The sequence below is a fragment of the Arachis hypogaea genome, chromosome 4 (genome assembly GCF_003086295.3).
Source record: "Arachis hypogaea cultivar Tifrunner chromosome 4, arahy.Tifrunner.gnm2.J5K5, whole genome shotgun sequence".
Taxonomy (NCBI): domain Eukaryota; kingdom Viridiplantae; phylum Streptophyta; class Magnoliopsida; order Fabales; family Fabaceae; genus Arachis; species Arachis hypogaea.
In genome coordinates, this window is record NC_092039.1 from 27,130,355 (window position 1) to 27,158,100 (window position 27,746).

The 27,746-nt window shown below is 36.0% G+C and overlaps 2 protein-coding genes across 2 annotated transcripts; one reads left to right on the forward strand and one right to left on the reverse strand.

The window, feature by feature from the left end:
- The first annotated feature begins 6,570 nt into the window (after nt 1-6,570).
- LOC140184079 (probable zinc transporter 10) lies at nt 6,571-6,978 on the forward strand. Its single transcript, XM_072234365.1, has one exon. It carries the CDS (start codon nt 6,571-6,573, stop codon nt 6,976-6,978), a length of 408 nt encoding a protein of 135 aa, XP_072090466.1.
- A 12,989-nt stretch (nt 6,979-19,967) lies between these two features.
- LOC114927563 (uncharacterized) lies at nt 19,968-20,915 on the reverse strand. The gene is made up of 2 exons (XM_029297586.1): nt 20,484-20,915; nt 19,968-20,375 (listed from the first exon to the last, which is right to left on the reverse strand). Exons 1-2 carry the CDS (start codon nt 20,913-20,915, stop codon nt 19,968-19,970), a joined length of 840 nt encoding a protein of 279 aa, XP_029153419.1.
- Between the last annotated feature and the right edge of the window lie 6,831 nt (nt 20,916-27,746).

Here is a 27,746-nt window from a genome sequence, read left to right on the forward strand (position 1 = left end):
GATACTTCTAAATTAGTATCTAAATTTTATTTAATTGTTTTTTTATAAATTTTAAATATTTAAAAATGATTTAATTAACACGTTTTAAATTAAATATTAATTTTTAAATTTTTTTAACAAATTAAACACAACCTTTTAAACATTATAATAATTATTTAATATTAATTAATAATAATCATCATCACCTCACCTCCAAGCAACATATTTATATATATTTTTATTTTGTGATTCGATTTGAAAAGTAGGTCGACTGAATTTAAAGGATAACATAATTAATTTTCATTCAATTTATATTACCGTATTTATACATTAATAATTTTATATTTATTTACCAAAAAATATGTCTAAATATTAAAAGCTAGCTAGAATTTATATATTCATCTAAGTATTACTTTTTCTTAAATCCTTTATTGTTTACTAATAAGCTTTTTAATGTAGCCTTTTTTCATGATATTTTAATTGAAATTGATGTTTTTACGAATATATTAGCAATAAATCAAATTTAATCAAGATGAAAGTTGAAATTTTTTTCTTTTATATGTTATTATATAAGAAAAAAGGATTTAAATGAGGATGATTGAGGAGATAGAGTGATAGGATTTAGGAATAGGCACTGAAAAAAATGTCGAAAAGTGGGATGAATACATGAATGAATAGGGTTAGAAAAAATTAAACACACACATTTTTTTTTTGAAAGCAAGAGCTCAACACAAAATAGTGGAGCAGCAGTACTAACAGACACAATAGCACATCAGCATAAAAAGTTTAGAAATAGTGCGACAACAACACAAAGAAAAGTCTCCATGTCATCTCCGCCATAACCATCAACAACTAAAGCGATCTACACCTCTCTATTCGTTAGAGCTCATTACCATCATGTTGATTATCTCTTCCACACATTTGCTCTCATTCTGAAATATTCTTCTGTTTCTTTTCAACCAAATGTTCCAAACAACGGCGCAAAAGCCTCTCAATCGTTGCTCTCGATCCTCCTTTCTCCTCGGTTCCTCTGTCCAACATAAGAAATGTTCTCTCATGGAACCAGGAAAGACCATTGTCGGCAAAACATCGATATCCAAGCACTCCACACCTGCCAGGTGAATCCACATCCTAAAACAAGTGGTGTACATGCTCCACCTTATTATTATAGAAAACACAGATATTGTCTTCCTGGCTAATAATGCCAAATCTGTTAAGTCTGCTTTTTGTACTGGCTTACCTATCAGAACAAACCAAGTAAATAGTTTCACTCTAGGTGGAACTAGACCTTTCCAGATAGTCTTGGTGAAGCTATAACTGGTAACCTCCTTTGGGATTGTTTCCTCTTGCCAAACCTGCACAAATGAGTTAGTTGAAAAAATACCTTTTCTATCAAATTTCTACACCACTTGATCCTCTCTATTATTTATTAGTGTCACAGGTTTCAACACCTTATGTAATTGACCCAGAAGTTCCAACTCCCATTAAAAAAACTCTTTTCTCCATTGGAAATTCCAAATCCACTCTAACCCGTCCCAGAATCCACAATCCCCTATGACAAATCCACATTGGTTTGAAAGAGAGAAAAGCCTGGGAACCGATCCTTCAACGATCCATAGAGTAACCATACATCCTCCCAAAAAATGAGTACGTCACCCATCACCAACCTCCATGGACAATCCTGCAACCATCTTCTCCCTTATATGTTGATTCGTTATTTGTAGCTGGCAAATATCCTTCCAGGGACCTCCCCAAGTAGGTAGCACTTGAGTTAACAGTAGCTCATTAGGATTTAGATTGTTATAGGAGCACACCACTTTCTTCAACAATGGGCAGTCCTCCTTGGCAAAACGCCACCACCACTTGAACAACATAGCTGAGTTACGAATCATAGCATGTCCAACTCCCAACCCACCCAGTTTCTTAGGGGACCGCACCACTTCCCATTTAACTAATGCCATCCTTCCTCCATAGGAACCCCCTCTGTAAGGATATCAATTTTTCAGCAATAGCTTTTGGCATCTTAAACAAGCTTAAATAATATACTGGTAGACTATTTAATACTGATTTGATTAGCATCAACTTCCCAACTTTGTTTAGTACCGTTGCTTTTCACAGGTTGAGCTTTTCCTCCACTTTGTCTATTATGGGCTTTCATGTCTTCACAAACCTCGGATTTGCTCCTAAAGGGATTCTCAAGTACTTAATTGGAAGGGAGCCTCCCTTACAACCCAATAAAAGGCACATGCAGTGGACCCACTGCTCATCACAACTTACTAGAATCAAGCTCGACTTGTCAAAGTTAATGCTGAGCCCTGACATTAGCTCAACGCACCTCAAGAGTCGCTTGTAGTTCTTTATAGTCTCCTCTTCTGGTGGGCTAAACAAAACTGTATCATTCGCAAACTAGAGATGCGATAAATCTATACTATCTATCCTGACTAACAACGGTGATATACGACCATTCCTGACTGCCTCTCCAATCATCCGATGTAACACATTTACAACCAATACAAACATGAAAGGTGAAAGTGGGTCACCTTGTCGCAATCCTCTTTCCCTCTTGAACGGCTTGGATGGTGAACCATTTATCAAGACTGACATTGAAGCTGTCGTCACACACTCCATAACCCACGATCTTCATCTAAGCCCAAAACCCATCTTTTGCAGTACTAAGTCCACAAAGCTCCACTTGACTCTATCATATGCTTTTTGGAAATCTAGCTTGATTATCACTGCCTCCTTCTTCCTCCTCTTAAGCTAGTCTACAATTTCACACGCAATAAGAGCCCCATCATGTATTTTCCTCTTTTTCACAAAAGCATTCTAAGTCTCCCCTACTAGCTCCGGCATTACTTGTCTCATCCTTCTAACCAATACCTTAGAAATGACCTTGTATACACACCCAACCATACTAATAGGTCGCAAGTCTTTAATCTCCCTTGCACCAATGAACGTCGGAGCCAGCGCCACCTAAGTGATATTGGACTCTACCAGTAACCTGGATGTCTGAAAAAACCCAATCACAGCTGTCGTGAATTCCGACCCTATCTCATCCCAACACCTCTTTATGAAATTCATGTTGTACTCGTCATAGCCTGGTGCCTTAGACGACTCACAGTCCCACACAGCCTCCCTGATCTCCTCAGTAGACGGCACCATTTCCAACTTCACCGCATCATCCTGACCTATCCTACCCACCAGATCATCCCTAAATCCCATCATAGGAGACTCTTCCTATTGATATAAATCCTTATAGAAATCTCTAATAGCAATTTTTATCCTAGCATGATTCCTGACCAGTCTGCCATTGATTAGCAATGTATCAATCCTATTATTCCTCCTTCTTGCTGAAGCTATATTGTGAAAATATCTTATATTTTTGTCCATCTCCTTAGCTTGTCACGATCGGGACATCTGCTTCCAATGAATCTCTTTTCTCACATACCACCTCTCACAGCAAGTGACCAGTGCTTTTTGTCTAGCCTCCATCGTACCATCATACACTCTACTGCTCACCATATCATCAATCTTCTTAATTTCTTTCTCAAAGGTCGTAATCTTCTTGTCCATATCACTAAAATTAGCCTTATGCCACCTCCCCAACGGGATCGTCAATGCCTTCAATTTATCTGTGAACTGAATCTTCCCCAAGCCTCTCCACTCCTCTCTCACCATTCTGAAGAATCCTTCATGTGTAAACTAGGAATCTAAGCTTCTGAAAGGCCTTGGACCTCCCCTTTGTTTTTTGTCTTCTATTATAATAGGACAATGATCTGACAATCCCCTTAGTCCACCTTGTACCCGAGTCTCTAGAAACTTCTCTAGCCACTCCAGGCTAACCAGAGCTCTATCAATACGACTACAAGAACGTCCCCTAAACCATGTGAACATACGAACAGTGAGCGGCAAGTCCACTAACTCCATGTCTTGTATCCAAGCCTTGAATTCTTCCACAGACCGAGGTAATAGACCGGCACCTTGTCGCTCCTCCACATGTACTATTTCATTAAAATCTCCCATATAACAACTCGGCACCTGGCATAACCCAACTATATAGCACAGCTCTTCCCACACCTTCAACTTTGCATCCCTGTCATGTGCACCATATATCAAGAAAAACACACAGTTGAAACTACTCTTTACCAGGACCTCTTCAACACATAGCCATCTCTCCCCTTTATAACAGTTATTCGATTTAAACATTGACTCATCCCATATTAATAGAATTCCACCTGTTGCACCTTCAGATCCTACATATTTCCAACCCGCACTATCCTGCCCCCATATTCTTGCTACATTATAGCTCGTCACTATCATTCGTTTAGTCTCAATCAAACCCAACATATCTAATCTATGTTTATTCTTAAGGTTCTTTACCATGCTAAACTTTCCATCGCCCTTCAACCCCCTAATATTCCAAGAACCAAAAATCATTTAAAAAGCTTCTGACATACCTGTTTTTTACGTTTGAGTCTACAGCGTCTCAGTTTCTCCTTCTGCTTTGCTATTTTCCTTTTACGATCTATCTCTTTATTTTGCGCTTAGAGTATTGCCATGATGTCATCCTCCTCATTGTATAGCATGGCGTCTGACTCCTTTGCCAACTCCCAAGTTCTTCTGTTCGTTCTCCAGCATCTGTTCCTCCAAATTCGAAGAGTGAGTATCACCGTCTTCTGCACATGACATTCCTAGCTCGTCCCCACAATCGTTCTCTTCACTTCTGTCCTCCTCGCTCCCTACAGCCAATGTCTTCTCACTTTAAGCAATAACCCGACCTCTATCAATGCCAGCCTCAAGTTGTACATAAGTCGCCGCACACCCCTCTTGACTCACATGCCTTCTTTGAGTGCCGCTGCCAACTACCTTCACACCTTCCTCTTCATCAACCACAACCAAGCCTCGCCTTTCACCGGCTCCCCTCTTATTCTGTTTTTTTATCCTTATTAGCCCTAACATTAATTATTGCCGCCGAATCTGTTGCCCTGTAGCCATCGTTAGAGACGGGATCTTCACACGCCAGCCCTCTTAGTCCGAGTTCATCAGTGAGAGTTGGAGCAGCTACACCACGGCGCAGTCTGTTGTCAAGGAGCGGTGACTGTTGACGCCCCCCGTGCCCAGCCCCAACGACCCCGTCTGCGTCATCCTCGAGGGTTCGCTTGCTGTTGGTGCTGCACCCATACCAGCCGCCGGCGTTGTTCCGTGATTTGGCCAGCACCCGACCCGGATCTCTCAACTCAGGCCCAGTTGCTGATTCGCTTGCTTCACTTGATGTTGGGCCTGTATGGCCCTTAACCCCCTTATCCGTCTTAATTTTGTTGCTGGCCCAAACTGTATTTAGTGAAGCTGCTATCTGTTTGGCCTTAGTGGATCCATGTCTTAATCCATTTAAAACACACGTGACTGTCCTCTCAGACCCTACCTCCTCCCCTGTAACGGTAACTCCCCCCAAATCTGCCATTCCTTGATTATTGCCAATAATTACTTGATCAGTTATGATTTTCAAGCGATTATGGTAATTATTGTCATCAGTCCATTCATTCAAAAAACTGTGTGGAATTCCTAATCTGCCCTTGTCTTTTTCCTCTCCTTGTGTTACCAGTAACAGCATCTCCTCCTCATGACCGCCCTCATCCAATGAATCATATTGATGTCGCTGCAACAAATCCACTCCTGGCACCTTGCTTGTTCTGCCGTGATTTCTTTGCTCACTATTTGTTATCTTTTGATCACCAAGTCTTTCAGTACAGTGTAGTCCACACGCCTCATGTCCAATCTCATTTACTAAAACATCATATCCCCTGGTGCTAACATTGATATGAACCCATTCTTGGATTCCGTCCATTACACACATATCGATCTGTACGCGACCTACTGTGAAAGAACTACACGATTCTGTCTCTCTAACACACCCAATTACTTGACTTCATTGGCCTCCTATCCTTTTAAAAGTGTTCACAAACTATGCATGTAACGGAATCCCAAAGCACTCAAGTCATACTCTACGAGTTTTACTGTGTTCCGACTCCTCCTACCTCCAAACATTGTGGAACAAGTGGAGTAGGCAATTCATGTTCACCATGTACAGCACTATCGAAATATATTCATCTTAAATGCCATGCATTTGAAATATATTCAATTTTCTAAATGGATCAGATTTTGAGTACATCTAAAATTGGTGTATTTCATTATTTTTTATATTTTAAATGCACTGTATTCGAAAATACATATATATTTTATTTTAAGTGCATTTAAGATATGATTATATTTTTAAATTTATAAATAGTTCAAAAATGATGTATATGTATAATAAATTATTTATTTTATTTATATAAAAAGCCCTTAAAAGATATCTTGTTCTGACTTATCATAATTATGTAGCTTATTATTATTAAAGTATATCTTGCTCTGACTTATCATCAATATATAATTAAGAAAAAATATATTGTGAAAACACTTATTATCTTATTTACTATTATTTTTTGTGATTTAGCAACAATAGAAATTAAAAAATAATGTTTGTTTGAGCGCATTGGTGTGCAGGTGCTAGAACTTGGAATTATTATTCATTCCGTAGTGATAGGCCTGTCCATGGGTGCTTCAAATAACACATGCTCCATAAAAGGCCTTATAGCGGCCCTTTGCTTCCATCAAATGTTTGAAGGCATTGGTCTTGGCGGTTGCATTATTGAGGCCCAATACAAGTTGTTAAAGAGGGTGGTGTTGGTGTTGTTCTTCTCCGTTACAACCCCATTTGGAATAGCATTAGGAATTGGATTGTCCAGAATCTACAAAGAGAACAGCCCAAGTGCCCTAATCACAGTTGGTATGCTTAATGCTTCATCAGCTGGGCTTTTAATCTACATGGCATTGGTTGACCTTCTCTCTGCTAATTTCATGAGTCCAAGGTTACAGAACAACATTAAGCTCCAATTGAAGTCTTATGTTGCTGTCTTTTTGGGTGCTACTGGCATGTCTGTCATGGCAAAATGGAATTAATAATTCTTAATCATATATGGTCTAGACACTGCGTCATGGCAATTCATTTGCCTTGTGAGTAATCATATCTAGATTCAAAATTACAGAGACCAAATAGTGGATAAAAATTTTAAAAATGTTATGTATATATGTCTGCGTGTATTATAAGTGAGTTTGTAATATTGTAATGTTGTAATGTTATTAAGATTGAGAGATGTTTAACTAGTCTCAAACAAAAAATAATGCTTAATCATATATGTTTGTGAAGACTTCAATTGGAGCTTAATGTTGTTCTGTAATTTTTAATGCAAGGGTTAAGTATTTTTTTCATCTCTAAGGTCTAAGATGAAAATCAAAATCGTCCTTGACCTTTTTTTGTTATTAAAATCATCCCCAACATTACAAAACGTTATAAAATCATTCTTTTCTACTTTAATTATATTTTTTTGACTAAATTATTTTTAACTATTAATAAAAATAATATTAAAAAAAACCCCACCCCATCCCACTCTCCAGCAGCATTTTTTCTTTGCTCTCTTCCCTCCCACCCCCAATCCCCTTCCTCTTACCATAGCCATTCTCAAATTGAACTGAAAAGGAAAAAGAATAATAACAACAAATTGCACTTACATTTACATACTAAACCATAAGAATTGATGTACCACACAAATCACGAAGCTATTATTATTATCATCACTGCACAATGAACCTGAATTTGGCATCTTGGAGGCACTAGACCTTGTCCATTTAAGAAGTGAAAAAAGATGGTTAATCAATGGTCATAATTTACCGACATTAATTAAATTAATTATCAAGCTAAAAAATGAAGAAAGAAAGAAAGAAAGAAAGAAAAGCATACCCACTTTTGAAAAAAACATGCAAAGTAAGAAGGGAATTAATTGGCACTCATCAACATAAAGCAAAAAAGATTCAAAATTTAGCAAAGGCCATTAAAAAAATTGGAAAATCGAACTAATTAAAGAAATCGAGACACTGAAATTTTTCTTGGCTTTTCATATTTTTGGGGTTACATGCAGGAACAGCTTGAACTTGAAATCGGAGAAAGAAATAAGCGGCAAGCGCAATGAGAGAATACAATAACAGAAGATTGTTCCTCCTCATAGTAACTCACCCAATGATTGAAGGAGAGGTGGAAAAGAAGAAGTAGTAGGTTGTTCTATGATTTCTATTGTGTTTGTGTAAACTTGTTACTTTGAGTTGAGAAGAAGCTATGGAAGAATTAGTAGGTTTAATTTTTGTTGGAAACTGATGATGATGGTAGGATGGGGTTTGGGGTGGGAGGTGGGGGAGTTCAAAGGGCTCAGAGTGTAGGAGGAAGGGGATTGGGGGTGGGAGGGAAGAGAGTGAAGAAGAGATGTTGGGGAGTCAGGTGGGGCGGGGTGGTGTTTTTCTTTTTTTAAATATTATTTTTATTAATAGTTAAGGATAATTTGGTTAAAAAAATATAATTGAAGTAGAAAATGATGGTTTTATAACATTTTATAATGTTTGGGATGATTTTAGTAACAAAAAAAAATTGAGAATGATTTTAATTTTCACCTTAGACCTTAGGAACGAAAAGAGTACTTAATCCTTAATGTCATAATATGTTAGATGAAGCTAAAATCATTTGTTTTCTTAAAAAATTGGGAGCTTTTTTTATTTAATTTAATGCGATGCATTTACAAGAAACAGTCTCAATGTTAACTATTTCATGTTTATGTTTGAATAAATGAAATGAAATGGAAGTGGCAATATTTCTAGAATGATGTATGTTGCTGATTGATTGTAGTACTAGCTTTAATTAATCTACTTATAATTATTTAGCTTTTTCTATTCAAAGTGTAGCTTATTACAACTTAGATATATAATTATATAGCTTATTATTAGTTTATTACTAATATAAATGTTAAAATATGAAGTTCTTATAAAAATAAAATATGATAGTTGTTTTATTTGATTTTTGGTAATCTCAATAAGGTATTAAATTAAACTTGTATTAAGATTTTAGTTTGGAGATTAGATACAATTTCTCTGAAAAAGAGTGGACTCGACCTGGGATTTATTTACTGTTTGTGTCGAAAAGTGTATAAAATGCTCAATGATGTTAGACTGTGACAAATAATATAAAAAGTTGTAATAAAAAAATAAGTAAAATAAATGAAAGCTTTAAATAAATAAGAGAGTAAAATTGAAATTGAAAGAAAACAAAATGCTTAAAAAAAAGAAAAAAATGCTCAAAGAAAAATAAAATAAAATAAAATAAAAGGAAAATAAAGGAAATAAATTAAAAGTAGTAGATTCCAGACACTCACATGCACTTACACTCCATTGTCTTTTGTTACGTCAGCATGATTAAAAATTTGCAGAGTTTTGTGTGATGGTGAACTGTACAGTTTGAAGTCCCTGATTTCTTCTGAACTTCTCTTATTTATGACCACAAGGATAGACTTGCAGAATGTTTCTTTCTTTTCATGATCTAACTTTCTCCTTTTTCTTAGGTTCTCACAACCCACGACCCTGCCTTGACTGTAGAGGATTTCGTTCTCCATGGTAACATCCCACGTCTTTGCGATTACCTTGGTCCCAAAGACCCACATTTTGTCAAATTAAACCACGCGTAATTATAAAATTTCGACCTAGGTCCTTTTTGACTTGACTTATCTCATAATCAATATTATGTTTTTTTATTATTGAGTCCTCACTCCGTCAAAATTTAGACCATGTGTGATCAACCGATTTCGATCCAAATCCTTTTCGACTCAAATCATATGAGGCAGTGGACACCTAATTCTATCATAGTCGAAATTCGTAACAGATCAAAACTTCATACTAATAATAGTATTACTCTTTTCAAAATACTCAAAATGACAAGTTTGGCTAATTTATATATACATATAAGTTATTTGTCAAAAGTTCATCATTCACATAACTACTAGTCTAAGCTTTCATGGATACATTTAATTATACATGTATTATACACTACAGCAAAGGCAGAGAATAGCAGTGATATACCACTATTTTACGATTTATTTTGTATTGAATTGAGTGGATTTTATCAACTATTCTCACACTTATCCATATAAATTGCATGTTTTTAAGTTTTCTTCCTAATTTTAAGCTATGATTGAAAACATGCTTCTTTGGCCTTAAATTTGCTAATTTTAATCCTCTCTTATTACCATTCGATGCCGTGATATGTTTGTTAAGTATTTTCAGGGTTTATAGGGTAGGAATGGCTTAGGGGATGGAAAGGAAGCATGCCAAAGTGGAAGGAACACAAGAAATTGAGGATTTGAGAAGCTGGTGCCGATGCGCATGCATGGACGACGCATACGCGTGACTGTGCAGCAGACAAATGACGCGCACGCGTGGATGATGCGTACGCGTGGCCAGTTCAATATTCGGCAACGCGTATGCGTGGCTAACGCGTACGCATGACAAGCATCACATGCCTTAGTTACGAGAAAACGCTGGGTACAATTTCTGAACTGTTTCTGGCCCAGTTTCAAGCCCGAAAATAAAGAATAGAGGCTGCAAAGTGGGACGAATCAAGGGGGAACTTTTCATTCATTCACATTTGTTAGGTTTTAGATGTAGGTTTCTAGAGAGAGAGGCTCTCTCCTCTCTCTAGGTTTTAGGGTTTTTAGTCTTGTTCCTTCTTAGCTTCAGAATTCTACCTTTCTTTAATTTAGTTTTCTTCTACTTTATTTGTTCTAGTACTTTATTTTATCTACTTTTCTTGTTGATTTCTTTATGTTTCCAATTTTGTTTATGAACTCTTCTTGTTAGATTCAATTTCCTTTTAATGCAATTTGAGGTATTACATGTTTATTGCTTCTTTCTTCATTTGTTGTTATTGATTCCTTGTAATTTGTAGTCTTAGATTTTACATTCTCTTATTACTTTTCTATGCTTTTATTTTGTGCCTTCCAAGTGTTTGATAAAATGCTTGGGTAGATTTTGATTTAGATTTTTATGTTCTTGATTTGGATTGATTAATTAGAGACTCTTGAGTTATCAAAATTCTTTTGTTGATTGGTGATTGAAAGTTGCTAGTTGACTTGATCCTCACTAAATCTAGTCTTTGATTAGGACTTGTGAACTTAAGTCGATTTTGCTCGCATGACTTTCCTTCATTTGTTAGAGGATAACTAAGTGAAAGTGATTTGCACTTACCATCACAGTTGATGATGATAATGAGGATAGGAATTCCAATTCTCAATCCTTGCTAGGACCTTTCATAATTGTTAGTTTAGTTTTCTCGCAATTTATATTTTCTTGTTCCTTATTTCAAAACCCTAAAAAGAAGTACATCATAACCAATAATAAACACACTGTCCTGCAATTCCTTGAGAGACGACTTAAGATTTGAATACTTCGGTTTATTTTTATTGAGCTTTGTACTTGTGACAACCTAATTAAATGTTGACCAAGGATTGCTTGTCGGTTTAGAACTATACTTGTAACGCGATATTTTTGTGAAATTCTTTACCAACGATTTTCTTTCGTCAAGCGGCCAAAAATTGCTGACCGTTAATCCAACCACTGCAGCTAACAGAGATACCAGCCATTGTCACTCTGCTGCCGTAACTTTTGCTTGAATAGCGGCTAATGCATGAAGAACCGCCGGTAATCAAAATCTTTATCCTAATTAACTCATTTATTCAATCTTATTTTATCTGATAACCAACAATTTCCCCCCACAGCTGCAGCTCCAGAAACTGGTGAAAACAGATTAGAAGCACAACGAAACCTTGAAGTCGCTGCTCCACCGTGCACCACTGCTGCCCATCCATCATCCTCTCTCTGGCATCGACCTTTCGTGCCTCCTCCACAGTGCGTGAAACCCCTGCTTCATCTTCCACGGTGTGAAAGAAATCCCTAAGATCTGTTCTACCATTCGCATTTGTGTGGTTGTGGAGTAGCGCGTCTGCCATCCGTCCTTATCTCCCTGGCGTCGACCTCTCACCTCTCCTCCAGAGTCCGTGAAACCCCTACTTCCCCCTTTAGGGTGCACGAAATCCCTAATCTCTTATCCACTTACTTTAATCACATTCTTTGATGAACATGCACCATGTTGTGGAACTCATATTTGTGATATTTTTTTCAATTTTTACTTGTGAACACAATAAACATTGCTGATAATAAAAGTTCCAAGATACAACTTTTGGCACTTTTTGTTAGTATTTCTCCTCTACTTTTTTTATAGTTATTGAATGTTTTAATGCAATTTGATGTCGTGTGATAGATTATTTTATAAGTTAAAGTAACTTTTGTAAAGGTGTTCATATTTTTTTAAATTCTATTGCTGCTATAAGATATGAGGCATAGAGTACTACCAAAATTTTTATTCATAGTTTCAGTTATGTACACATAGTGAATAAATCTAACTCGCATGGTTTGTATTAGATGCAGGCTCTGGAGACCCTTAGTCTGTGAAACCTCTGCTTCCACTTCCACGGTGTGCGAAATCCCTAATCTCTTCTCCACTTACTTTAATCACATTCTTTGATGAACAGGAACCATGTTGTGAAACTCATATTTGGGATTTTTAATTTATTACTTGTGAACACAATAAACATTGTTGATAATAGAACTAATTAAAACCTATAGTTAGTAGTATATTGCAAGTGGCATTCAATTCCATTTCTATAATGCATTTTAATTTAAAGGTTTAATCTCTCCTCAGACTTCTGTCTCTGATTTTTCTACTATTTTCCTAAACCTTTAGGTCGTTCTTCCCCTTTATTTACTATAGAGATTAGGCAGCTTAGGCCACATTCTTGAAGATTGATAAAAGATCTTTATAGCTTTTAGTTCATATAAGTGCAAAACCAAAAGAAATGCATTATTAAGAATTAATTATCGAACTAAAGACCTATATATTCAAATTAAAAGGCAGCCAAACACCTTGTACAATGTCCATGAGTAAGATCACCATATTCTAAAACAGAAATCTTTGTGTTTTTTACCTGGTTGAACTGCTAATCTGGTTCATTTTTCTCCATTACTCTTTCTTTCTTGTTTTTATTCTTGATTTTGATATTGTATATTGTTTTGATTGGACTTATGATGTTTAGTTTTTAGATTATGTTGCTGCTTATTGTTTGTTATTTTTATTGGAGTTGGATGTAGAAAGAGAGAGTAATGGGAGTTGTACTGATTTTTGTTATTCTTCATAATTCTATCTGAAAAAAAAAATAAAACCTCATATATCAAGAATTGATATTTGAGTTTGACTAGCAAATGGATTGGACTCAACTTAGAAACAAGTGGGTAAACTCATTGTATGTAACCTTAGCAAAAATGTAGAAGTTTAAATTTAATATTCAAGAGTATAAAGCTTTATATCATAAGACATTCAGCATTCAATAACATCTTTAATTGATGCGTATATCTTTGCATATTTCTGCGATCAACTATATATGATTGATTATATCCATAGAGCGATTAAACTTTATGCCATTTTGATAAGGTTGATTAGGAAGATGCATGAGGTAAATACTACATTATTCTCCACCTTTCCACTATGTATTGGATTCTTTTAGTTTCGTCTTTTATATAATAACACTTGTCACTTTCATTGCACACAGCCAAATTACTAGGTATGATATATATCCACACATATAGAATCATCTTCTTAAATGACACATCTCAAGTTATAATTGAAAAATAATAAATAAACAAATAAGACTATAGCGAGCAATGCAAACTTCTGGTCATATTGACAATTTGAAGCTTCAACCTTGGTGGCTAAGTAGACCAAAGAATAGATAAAATAATAGGAACTAAGCAAAAATTTCTTGGAAATAAATGAGTGCACAGAAAAATAGAAGGAAAAATATTTATACTCACACAACTGTATATGTCTTCTTTATCAATAATTTTTGAAAAAAAGTATTTTAATAAGAATTATTTTCATGTTTCAGTACTAGCATGTTTTTCATTTTTATTTTTCCTTTTAAATTCATTTTAGTGCCATGCTATCATGTGATATATGCTAGTTTGTGATTAATTGATAACATTTTGTGATTCCTATGCCGGAATTATATTCTTCCTGCTTTTATTATTTATTTTTCTTGAATTCATTTCTATCCATATGATCCTAACTCATATCCACCATACCAACCACCATATGAACCATACCTAGAGCCACCACCATTCCAACACCAATATTCCCAAGAACCACAATTTCCATATACACCACCTCAAGACTTTTACCAATATGAACCACTTTCTAACTACAATACCTTTACGTCAAATTATGAACCTTCTCTTCCACCACCACCTTCAATGGACCAATCTTTCCAACCCCTAATGCGAGAGCAACAAGAACTTCTAGCTAGGTGTCTAAAGTAAGAAGAAGAGCAAAAGAGGCTAAGGGAATTCGTGGCTAACTTAACTGAAGTGATGAACCAATTGGCCTCATTGTGCTCAAGTATCCAAGATACTCCTATTGTTGAATGTGGAGGATTAGTTGAGGAGCACAATGAGAAGGAGAATTTGGAGCTTCGAGGTGGAGAAGAGGAGTTAAAGCAAGAAGTGCAACAAGAGGATGAGGTAGAGATAATTGAACCAAAGAAAGTGGTTGAAGATTTAGGAGATGTTGAATGCAAGGAGGAATCACAAGTTGAAGAGCTCTCTTCCATGAAGCTTGATATTGGTGTCAAGGAGGATAGTGTACAAGCTCCAAGGCATATCATGGTTGAAGACTTTGAAGAGGTTGATCAAGAGATGGATTCAATTATTGATGAGTTTCTATCTATAATTGAATCCTCTCCCATTGGGTATGACATAGAGATTAATAAAGAAGATACCTCACTTCCCACATGCTTGGTGAGCAATGAAGAAGAGATGGAATTGGAAGAAAGCTACCAAAAAGAAAGATTGGAAGGAGTGGTACAAGCAATAAGTCCTCATCTCTATGATGATTCCGCATCAATATATGATCCTTTTGAGCTTGATGAATCCTTCCCCACTAAGCTTGGAATTGATGATGAGGTAAATTTCACTCAACCTCCTATTTATGATTTGAGTGATGGGGAAGAGCTAGAAGAAATTGGTGAAGAAGAACTTGAATTTCAGGAACCTTGGCAAGAGGTAGAGCTTGAAGAACCTTGTCAAGTGGTGGAAGCCCCTGGAAGAGGATGGACGGGAGTGGAACATGCTTTGTCAAGAACATTGGGAACCCCTTTACCTAAGTTGCCATCTAATCCTTCATTTGAGTGGGTAAAACTTCTAACTCTTAGCTTATTATCCCACTCGAATTTGGCTTGCTTGAAATGGATGGGCAACTTAAGGAACTTTGTGAAATGAAGCGTAAGAGAAGAATGTTTAGTGGTTGGCATTGTAAGTCTAGACTCATTATGGTTAGAAGCTCAAACTTGAGGAGCGAGGGTTGGTGTAGAGGTCAAATGGATGAGTTTAGGAGGATAGTCTAGTGCCTTAGTGAGAATTCGGCTTTTCTACCACCCGGAGGAAATGACCATGATCAACTTGAAGACGGGTGTCAAAACAAAGTATGGGATCCCGGATTACTAGAAGAGGATCAACTTTGGGAGCTCATAGTTTGTGCAGAACTCCATCAAAACTTGGAGACATTTATTTTGAATGATGGAGCTTATTGGAAGTCCAAGCATTGGTGGATGTTCAAGGATGGATTCAAGCACAAGCCATCTTGATGAAGAGCTCCCCATAAGTTCAACTTAAGGACAATAAACAAAAGTGCTAAGTGGGAGGCACCCCACCATGGTAACATCTTTTTATTTTTTCTTTCTGTAAATATTGGTAAAGATTAGTTTAGTTTCATGTTTTGTTTAGTTAGTTGAGTTTATTTGGGAGTCCAGTAGGTTAAATAAGGTTTTATGGTGTTTTGGTAGTTGTTTGGAGGTTTGGAATGCTTGGTTTGGTGCATGAACATGGAAAAATTTTAAAAAACAGAGCACCATGCCATGCGTACGCGTCACGCACGTGTATGCGTGACCCCAAGCTTTTCAACCATCCACGCGTACGCCTCACTTACGCGTATGCGTGGATCCAAAATTTTCACCTCCCATACAAATTCCCGAGAGTTGTGCGAGTTTTGGGCTAGAATTGTGCCTTTAGCACAAAATCTACCCACGCAAACGCGTCGCCTCTCTGAATAACCCATCACGCGTACGCGTGACCCATGCATACACATTGCACCCATTTCAACTATCCACGCTTACGCGTCACTCTACGCGTACGCGTGGAATGCCTTCCTTCACCCACCTCCATTTCTTCTATTCTTTCCATTTCTCTCATTCTTCTTTCTTCTCTCCTTTTCTTTCCACCCTTCAACCATCATCCAATACTACCAATCACTATCTAACACCATTTCTTTAGTTAGTTAATTAGTTAGTTGTTTAGTTAGTTTGATTTATGTTTGTTTTTCTATTTTTCATAATTGTTGGATTACTAATTTTGTTGCTAATTATTGCTGCATATTATTAATTGAATGCTATTCTAGCATAATTGTTTTGATATTCATTATTGGACTCCTTTGTTGAGATTGTATTTTAATTACTTAGTTTTGAGTTTTTCATTTTTAACATTTGTGCATACCAAGTACTTGTACATTGCCTTCAAGCATCTTAACTCTTTTGAATTGCATGTTTTGGCCACCATGCATTCATCATCCATTGTTAGGCAATTGTACATTATCAATGCATTTTTTGTTAGGTGATGCTTGTTTATGATTTACCCTTATTCACATCACCTATTTCATGTATTGAGATTTTGAAATTGTGAAATTGGATCGAAAGCTTACCTAGTAACATATTTTTGAGCTTTCTAAGGCTTTGTGGACCATACTTGCTATGTGATTGATTTTCACTTCTATCTTCTTTTTTCTAAGCTCCATAGCACCCGTGTGTTCCACCTCTATGTCACTTAGGTGTTGCAAACAAACTTCAATATGTGTTATTGTTTGATGTGTAAGTTCTATATTTCATTTGGTTCACTAAGTTTACTTACACATCAATCAATGTCCATCCATTATCCAATTCACAATTGCTTGATAATTGCTTGAATGCTTTCATGCCTCGTCACTACTTGTTTGTATCTTAACTTACAAGTCTTTTGAAGTATTTCAAGCAGACTAGGATGAGTGAACTCCATACTTCTTTTGTGTAATTGTGACATAGCTTTTTATGCTAGTGTGTGTGTGTTCTAAACCGTGTGCAATCTAGTGATTATTACCCCATTCCAACAATTTACGCTTTCTTGCTTTTGCATTCTCTCATCTTACGATGTTATTTTCTATTTTTCATGAATGATGTACTATAAGCAAAAAATAGAAGTGGGAAAAAGAACATGCAGCAACCGGTTAATCCACCAGGTGAAGGTGGCAACTAGAAAGTCACCGTACCCCCTTGCTCATCTTTAAATGCACCAAGGACGGTGCAAACTTTTAAGTGTGGGGAGGTCGTCCGACTGATCGGCGCTTTTAGGTGACAAATTTCTAATCCCAGCACTTTTGCATTTCATTTTTAGGTCTTTTAGGACTTTTAATTACATTTTTTAGTTTGCATATGTAATATAATAAGCTTAGTCAAAATCATGATATTTTCCAAAGAATTTATCTATAGGGCACCCCAATTGATTTGAAAAAAAAATTTAGAACTTGATTGAACTATACATTGTGGAACATGTTTTGAGCTAAGAACACAAGCATGTGAGTTTTAAGCCTAATTGTGTGGTTACATTGTATAACCACTTATTTTCATTCTTGTGTGTATTATTCTCTTTCTATGATTGTAATCTTTGATTTGTTTGATTCTATATATCCATTATTTTGTGTATACATGCACTTATATGATTGAGGCCATCGTTTCAAATAGCCCACTTACCCAAATAGCCTACCTTTTATCTTCCATTGTTAGCCAACTTTGAGCCTATGCTAAACCCATTTGCTCTTAATTTTAGCACATTCCAAGCCTTAAAGCGAAAAACAATAAATGTACCTTGTTTGGATCTTTGATTAGTTTACGCTAGTGAGAGTGCCAAGGTTGTCAAACTCGCGAGTTTAGGTAAACTCGTGGAGCTGACCTAGACTCGACTTATAGACTCGTACGAATTTACCTTTTATACATTTTTTATAAAAAAAAATATATATATCATGTATAATATATATATATATATATATTTACTCAGATATAGACATTCAAACTTACAATTTCAATATCAAAACACATAATAAATTAACATAATACTACAATTACAAGTTACAACAAGTACTCTGGATCACACATTTAAAATCCTTCACAAGTATCTATCTAGTTCAACATAAAACACACAAGTACACAATCAAAGGTTCATAAGACACAACCAAAACACAAAAGAAAACAACAAAGCAACAATTAAATGTTCTAATAAACTCTAAAACTCAAATCCTCCAATATCTTCATCTTTCATGGCATCAACATCATCATCTTCACCATCTTCATCAGAAACATAATTTCTTTCAAGCTCAGGTTCAACACGGCCAACAAAATCATCATCATCATTCACATGTTCATCTTCTTCCTCTATTAAATTTTGTTGTGGATCCCCAATAAACTCATTCTCACCTCCCTCACCCATGTTGAATTCATTACTGTTCATACCTAGAATAGCAAATTCATTACTATTTGGATCATCATTAGTATTGTCATTCGTTGGCAAGTGAGAATACTCAACACTTTCAGCAATATTTTCATTAGCATCCTCAGTTATCCATTCATCATCAGAATGCACTGCATCAAATTCAAGTTCTGGAGTTTTTCTAATTTGCTTGCCCTTTAACTTCAATTTATACATCACATACACTAAAACATTCATTTTTTTATGCAACCAATTTCTTCTCTTTGTATGAACATACAAACATATAGTGCCAATAGTTAATAAATATACAAAAAATTAAAATTAAAATAAATAATGAATAGTTCTAAGGATTAAGGAATCACCATTTCAAATGCACTCCAATTACGCTCACAACCAGATGAACTACAAGTTAAGCTTAGAACTCGGATAGCAAACTTCTTTAGTTCTGGACAACTATCTCCATAGAAGTCCCACCACTCAGCAGGTAGCATGGTCTTCCTACTACTCTTTGCAGTTTCATTACCAAAGAGGCCTCTAGCTTAATGAAAGTTAGGAAGTTGTAGACCAACCTTTTTCCTTTCTTCCTGGTTAGGAACCAGGTTTTTCAAACAACTATATAGACCAATCTTAATGTCAGCATCATCAACCATGAAATTTGGTTCATAGTGATAATGAGGATTAAGATAATACGCAGCTGCATGCAATGGTCTATGCAGTTGGCTTTTCCAGCTTCCATCAATAATTTTTCATATAGGTTCATAACTAAAAATAACAATGCAAATGAATAAAAATAAGAAAATTAAATAAATAACTGAATATAATAAGAAAACATGGTAACATGATACATTGATAATCAAATATTAAAGCTTTCAATTAGTCAAGACTCAAGATTACCTCTTTTTAACACAACCGAAATTAGTCTTGATTGTTTCTTTGGGTTTTCTCATGCCTTCAAAGATGAAACTCATGGCTGGTTTTTCATCTGAATCAACCAAGCGAAGGACTGTAATGAGAGGAGCAGCAGCCTTGAGGCATATGACAATATTCTTCCATAGCCTACTATCCAAGGCCATGTTTGGACTTTTATTCCTTCAGGCGTTGATACAACCTTAGTTGTCTTCCAATCAGCAGAAGTAAACATAGTCATCAACGGTCCTTTATTATCATAAAGACAAGTGAGAGTCAAATAGAAAGTGGCGAATCTTGTGGCACCTGGCCGAACCAAGTCCTTTCCCTTTGTAAAATTCCTCAACATGCTAATGAGCATACTCCGGGAGTAGAAAAAAGTGGTGATCTTGCTTCCCTTTTTTATGGTTATTTCATGCACCTTTAGCTTCTTTTCAAAATCCTCCAATATCAAATCTATGCAGTGTGCATCACATGGTGTCTAGTACAAAATTTTTCTAGTCTCCATCATTTTTTTCTCCAGCAGCCTTATAATTAGCAGCATTATCTGTAACAATTTGGACTACATTCTCTTCACCAACAAATTCTACAGCATCTTCTAGCATTTTGACAACTTTATCTGTTATTTTTGAGATGTCAGAAGTGTCCAATGAATAAAGGAAAACTGTTCTTTTAGGGCTGTTCACCAAGAAATTACAAATACTACGCCTTTTTTTATCAGTCCATCCATCTGACATGATTGAACAACCAGTTCTCTTCCACTCTGCCTTAAACTCGGTAAGCATTTCATCAACATTGTTCACTGCTTTCTTTAATTGGGTTTCTCTTAACTCATGGTAAGAAAGGGGTTTGTAGCCAATTCCATATCTCCCAACCATCTCAAAAAACTTTAAAAACTTGGGATTCTTAATAACATTGAAAGGAATAACACTTGTATAAAAAAATATGGCACATTGTTGATCATATTATTCTTTTAGATCCTTCTTCATCATTTGATTTATTGTCGATTGAACTTGATCCCCTTTTCCTTTTGTGACAAAGATGCGAATATCTTTCCCCTTTTGTTGAGAATTATCCTTCTCCTTTTTTGTTTGTTCAGGATAATCCTCATCATCACCGAATCTTTTCTTCTTCAATGATGCTTCTTTAGCCTCCACATAGACTTTCAACATCACAGTCTTAACATCTTCAGGTACTGAAGCACAAGGCTCTGAATCCTCTTTAGTACTGGCAAGATGACGCTTGAATCTATAAATCCCTCTGCTTATAGTCTTTGAACAATAATTACACTTCACTCTTTTACCATTTCCTTGAACATCAATCCCATGTTTCCATCCTATATCACTTCTATTTCCAATTGCATTTTTCCTCCTAGAAACAGCAGGTGTAGGTCTAGGAATACTAGGAAGCGAAGACCCTGTCCCTGAACCAATATTCTCAGACATTTTGTATTTTTATCCCTAAAAATCAACAACCCAGATAACAAATTCAGATTTAGATATTCCACTAACTAAATTCAGATTCAAATTATCCACTAACAAATTCAGATTTAGTTTATCCACTAACTAAATTCAGATTCAAATTATCCACTAACAAATTCAGATTCTGATTATCCACTAAACTAAATTCAGATTCAAATTATCCACTAATAAATTCAGATTTAGATTATCCACTAAACTAAATTCAGATACAAATTATCCACTAACAAATTCAGATTCACATTATCCACTAATTAAATTTAGATTCAAATTATCCACTAACAAGTTTAGATTCAGATTATCCACTAACTAAATCAATAACTAACACTAACTAAACTAACATAGTAACACTAACATTTCAGACTTCAGACAACTAGTAAACCATGAAACATGAAGCAGCATCAGTAACAGCTTAAAGTTTAAACCAGACAACCAGTAAACCATAGTACCACACATTTTAACCATGAAGTATGAAGCAGCATCAATTTACTAACTTATTAAAGCATGAAGCAGCATCAGTTTAATTTTTTTCAACATATCAAACGCAGATCAGGGTAGAACCAAAATTGCAGAATTGATACCAAAATTGTTATTTGTTAATATTTGAATTTGTTGAAAAAAAATTACCTTGGAGATCGGCATAATTGACGCAGATCGACAGTGAAGAACAACTAAACAAGGACGACGAACAGGGGAGGGGAGGCAAACACAGTGAAGCAGAACACGGAGGACTGCGACGACCGACGACCGTAGAACAGGGGTGGAGAACCTTCACTGCATGGTGGACTGGTGGTGGTCTCTGCGACTCTGCATGGTGGTGGACTCAGTCGACGAAGAACCTTCACTGCGTGGTTGTGGGCTCTGCGACTCTGTGTGGCCTCTGTATGGTGGTGGGGTGGTGTCGACGAGGAACTTTCACTGCGTGATGGTGGCCTGGTGGGATCTGCGTGGGATCCGTCTGGTGACTAGGCAAGGGATGAGGGATCCGTCTGGCGTCCGGCCTCTGCGTGGCATCCCGCGTCCGGCCTCTGGTAGATGGCGGTGATTCAGCGACGTTGGAGAAGAAGAAGAGAGTGAGCAGTGAGGCTGTGAGGGCTTGGTGGAGTCATTGGAGTGGAAGGGTTTCGAATTTGGGTTACTCTCTTACTGGGTCTGGGTTAGCTGTAGGTTTTTTTTGCCCCAAAATGACGCCGTTTTTGTGAAAATGGGCACCAAATTCAAACTCGCCGACTCGCTAGCAAACTCGCGAGTTTGAGCGATTCTGTCCGAGTCTAGCCGAGTCAACCCGAGTCTACCCAGAAACGGGTTTATGTCCGAGTCAACTCGATAAACTTGTAAACTCGTACGAGTTTATGAGTTAACTCACGAGTTTGACAACCATGGAGAATGCTTATCATTCAAGTTTGGGAGAGTTGGGAACATTGGTTCGGATAAAAGAGTGTTTTTTGTACTTTTGTCAAAATTTTGGGAATTGGGTGCATACTCATGCATTGAATGTTAAATCATATGCATTGATACTCTTGTATATATTTTAGTTTTAAAAGAAAAAAATGATAAAGAAAAAGAAAAATGAAAAGAAAAAATAAGTAAAAATATAAAAAAAGAAAGAAAAAAAGCAATAAAAAGGGGACAAAATGTCCCAAAATGAAGTTCAATAATAATCAATGCATATGTGTGATAATCAAAAGAGAATGCATGAGTATGTGAGAAAGTGAGAATTGTGGGTAGTTAGGTTAGCATTTAAATTTTATAGGTTGTTATATAGGTTAGGTGGGAAGTCTAAGTTAATCAAAGATTCAAAATTCTAGTCCACTTAACCATATACAACCCTACCTTGACCCTAGCCTTATTACAACCTATGGATAAGCCCTCATGAAATTTGTATGCATGCATGAAATAATTGTTAATTGTTAGAAGAAAAACAAATCTTGGAAAGCATGATTAAGGGAGAATTGAGTGAATCAACTCTATACACTTGAATGACTAGAGCGGATACACATTTGGTAAGGGTTTGATTGCTCAATTACATGTTTTCATCCATGATCATCTCTTTTCTTGCAAGTTTGAAGAATCTTTCAATAACTCAACTCAATTGTGGGTTCGACTTGATTGCTATTGCTTTAGCATTTGTAATTATATATGTATTCTTGGAAATTGATTTATTTTGACCAAGTAGTTGCATTCATATAGATAGATTGCATGAAGATAGGTTGCATTTGGATAATTTGCATTGAATAAATGTTGATACTCTTTGTTTCTTTCTTGAGTTTAGCATGGGGATATGCTTGGTTTAAGTGTGGGGATGTTTGATAAACTCAAATTTTGTGGTTTATCTTGTGCTTAATTTAGGGGATTTTATCAACTTTTTTCACATTTATTCAATGAAATAGCATGATTTTGTAATTCTCTCTAATTTTGTGCTTAAGAGTGAAAACATGATTTTTAGGCCCTAAAATTGGTAATTTTAAATCACTTTAATTCCATTCACTACCTTGATGTGTTTGTCAAGTGATCTCAGGTTCATAAGGCAAGTATTGGATGGAAGAAGTGAAGAAAAAGGCATGCAAAGTGAAGAACTCATGGAAAAACAAGGATTTGGAATGCATACGTCGACGCGCACGTGTGACAAACGCGCACGCGTGGGGATAAGGTCACTAGGCGACGCGTACACGTGACATGACGCGTACGCATGATAAGAAAATGCCAGATGACGCGTACGCGTGACCCATGAGTACGCATCATAGCTCGCACGTGATCTCATTAAAGTGAAAACACTGGGGGCAATTTCTGAGCTGCCCAGGCCCAATTCCGACTCATTCTTGAGGTTATTTCATGCAGAATTCAAGCTTGGGCAAAGGGGGAGCAATTAGTTGTAGGATAGCATCATGTAGGTTAGTTTTTTAGAGAGAGAAGCTCCCTCTTCTCTCTAGAATTAGGGTTCTTAGGTTATTTTGCATCTTAGATCTAGCTTGAAATTCTTGTTCTCATCTTGTTTTCTTTACATTTTCTTGTTCCTACATCTTCATTCTCTTACTTTGTAGTGTTAATTTTCCTTTTTAAGCCTCTTTTATGTATATGAGAACTCTTGTTGGATTTGGATTTCCTTTAATGTAAATTGATGTTTGATGTTCTTTTATTGTTGATTTGAGTTGTTATTATTATTTCCTTGCAATTCGTAGTTGTTAGATTTTATCTTTTCTTGCAATTTATTATGCTTTCCTTTTATGCCTTCCAAGTTTTTGACAAAATGCTTGGTTGGATTTTAGAGTAGATTTTTGAGCATTCTTAGCTTAGAAAGAGAAATTAGGTGCTCCTGAGTCATTAATTCCAAACTTATGTTGGTGATCTAAAGTGATTAGTTAATATTATTTCCATTGACTCTAATCACTTGCTAATTTAATTAGTAAGTTGATTAGGACTTTTGGATTGAGATTAACTAGGCTTATTTGACTTTCTTCCGATGTTGTAGATGATGAAATAGGATTAGCTCTTGTTAATTATTGTTATGATTAGTGACTAGGATAGAAAGTCTATATTCTCAATCCTTGCCGTGAATGTCTCTCTTTATTTATTTCTTTCTCTAGTTACTTGATTTACTTTTCTTGTCATTTTATTTCTTGCTCTTTTATCAATCAAACCCCCCTGTTCCTCTATGACCAATAATTGATCACTTCATTGCAATTTCTTGTGAGATGACCCGGGTTTGAATACTTCGGTTAATTCTTATTGGGGTTTGTACTTGTGATAACCAAAACAATTAAAATTTGATGTGAGAGTTATTAGTTGGTTTGGAGCTATGCTTACAATGAAGTAATTCTTATTTATATAAGAGAAATTCTAGACCGACGATAATTCTTACTATCAAACTCTATGAAAGTAATTTAGCTCATAAGTAAAGTCAATAATCACCCGCAGCTTCAAACTGAGTCTTCAAACTTGTGTCACTGAAAGGGTGGAAGATATTCGGGTGAGAACAAACCACACGTTCTCAGTAGGGACAGGAATACCATCAAAGCAAAGAAATACTTGCAAATAGAATTAGTTTCATTTTAAAAGTAGTTTATCCTTGAAATAACCTTTTGAAGAATGCTTCATGGAAAGTATTACTTTGTAAAGCCGAAAGGAAACTTCTTTAGTTTACAAAATAGTACGGTGAATAATTTATAATTGAAAAGGACCACAAGCATATCAAAAGGGCTTCCTACCCGATAACCTACTCCATTCAAATATGAAACCGGATATAGGTACAACGTGTATTCTGAATCTTTTATCCAACACTCCGTTCAGCCTATCTCTTCCATTACCACAATCTATCAGCATATCACTCAGCAATTCAGTATAAAACTCAATTTTCAGCAAACATCTCATTATCAATATCAAGTACAACCCTTAACGTTACCACCGCCAGCATGAGGGACCTCTCAGTTATCAAACACAGACAAGACAAAACAAGGCATACTCAATTAGAGAGTACAGATAGAGCAATTAGGTCAATTAGTAGATAGATGTAATTATTCAATTAGGCAAACCCACAAATAAGATTCACACCCAAACAATACACACAAATACAAATAATACATGCCTGCCCTATGGCTGATAAGTCTCATCTGTCGGTTATAAAGCCAACCCGACAAGTCCTGGTAGCTACCTGTGGATGGAACATCAAACACGGAGCAAGTGGGACAACGCCACAACCCTTGTATCTTACCCGCGTACCCAGAGCAGGGGACAACCTCACCACTGCCTCTTACCCAGGCGGTGCTACAATTCTCGCCTCGGAGCAAGCGGCGACAGAACACAGCCCTTGCATCTTACCCGAAGCCTCAAACTATTCCGGAGCAAGTGGATAACACCATTGAATCTTACCCGAAGTCGCATCAGAAATATATTTTCATTATCATTACAATTCATCTTCATACATCAATTCATTCACAATTCATACTTGGAGCAAGTGGATAACACCACTGCATCTTACCCAGTGTCCTTGCCTCTTACTCGGAGTAAGTGGATGTCACAACTGCGTCTTACCCGGAGGCATGTCACAATTAATTTCGAGTTCATTTTTATTATTATTCCAATTCCTTCACAATCATTAATGCATTAATTTATTTTCCATACATTCTCAACATCTCTACACTTCTTAATCATATACCCGGAACTTCTATCTCATTTAATCATATGCATATACATACTCCACCATAAATCAATATGTATCATAGCCATCCGGTTCACAACATAATACACAACCCGCCATAATTCACTAACAAGCACAACCCTTGCTACTACCCAGGTAGGTGCATCACAATCAGAATCATATTCATTATCGTTTCATAATCATAATCAATCTCATCATCAATCTCATTCTCAATCTCAATCTCGTATTCAATCTCATTCTCAATCTCAGTATTATTAAACTCGCCTATCATCGCCCTTCATCGTTATATTTAATTACTATTTATCATCACAATCACTCTTAGTCTCAAGCATAACTTTCAAACTTACACTACTATTCCCAAATCCTTGAATTTATATTTAAATTACTGTTTTAAAGTCTCTGACTAGTTAACAAAATTTTTTTTTGGTATTTTGAAAAATCGAATAAGTTAAAATCATAAATCAATCAAATCATAGAAATCCGATTTTCTTTGAAATCCTTTAGAACATCCGTTTTGGAAATTTTAACCAAATCAACTTCAAATCCCTAGAAAAATTTTGGCAGCACCTCCCCTAAAAACTGGAGTCTGCCACCTATCACGGGTCCTTTCTTTTCAATCCTCAACACAACCAAAACCAGCCTTTCAATTTAACAATTCCAAATCCATTATTCAAAACCATTTATTATCAATTTCTATCCAAATTCCAAAATCAGTGCATTCAACCAATTTTACCGAAAGTTCAGGAATAATCAACTCCAAATTCTTTAGAAAAATTTCGGCAGCACGTTCCCTAAAAACTGGAGTTTGCCACCCTTCATGGGTCCCCTCTTTTCAACTTTAACTCAACAAAACCAATGTTTCGAGTCAATGTTTTTAAATTCGTCATTTAAGACCAATCATTATCGTTTTAAATCAAAGAAAACTGAAATCCAAAGATTCAACTCATTTCATCCGAAAATCCAGAACTCAACAAATTTGATAACAACACAACATATCAATATCAACAGAAAAATCATTCACATCATAGGCATTAATCTATTTGCATTAATCTACTAAACTTATCAGGTATTTAAAACCCCAAAACATTTTCTTATTAAAACAAACTCCTACCTTAAAGTCGAACCCCTTATAATTTAACGCATTAAGAGTCCTCTTTCTATTCTTAACTCACGGCAGCAACCTCATTGATTCCCAGGCAATATCAACAGCGATAATCAAGGTTCACAGCAACGACAATTTATCTGACAAAAAATCGGAATTAACACGAAATGGATATTAAACGAAATTACAACATAATTGTCAATAAAGTATTGTGGTAAAAAGGCAACATAATTGCCCTCAAAAGCATTGCTTTTTAAGCAAAAAAGTGTTGCCTTGATCTAAGACAACTGCCGCATCTGCAACGCTCCTAAAAAATGTTGCCTTAGGTTCAAAAGTGTTGCCATAGATCAAAAGAATTCTTTTGTCAGCCTTTAGACAACACTTTTTAAATGTTTTCTTAACCTGAAAATGTTGTAGTGTTTGGTGTTGGGTAAGGGCTTGAATGCTTGTGGTAAAGTGATTTTGTGCATGGAGGATAATCGGTCAAGGTATGGTTTCGATTTTCTTTATGTAGTATATAATGTTTCGTGAAACATAGGCT

What these genes read in the sequence shown, in the direction of transcription:
- LOC140184079 (XM_072234365.1), top strand. Translation starts at nt 6,571, where the DNA reads ATGGGTGCTTCAAATAACACATGCTCCATAAAAGGCCTTATAGCGGCC.
- LOC114927563 (XM_029297586.1), bottom strand. Translation starts at nt 20,915, where the DNA reads ATGTCTGAGAATATTGGTTCAGGGACAGGGTCTTCGCTTCCTAGTATT. An exon ending in CAAAAGGAAAAGGGGATCAA is followed by an intron (nt 20,376 to 20,483) that starts GTTCAATCGACA and finishes AATGTTATTAAG; the next exon opens with AATCCCAAGTTTTTAAAGTT.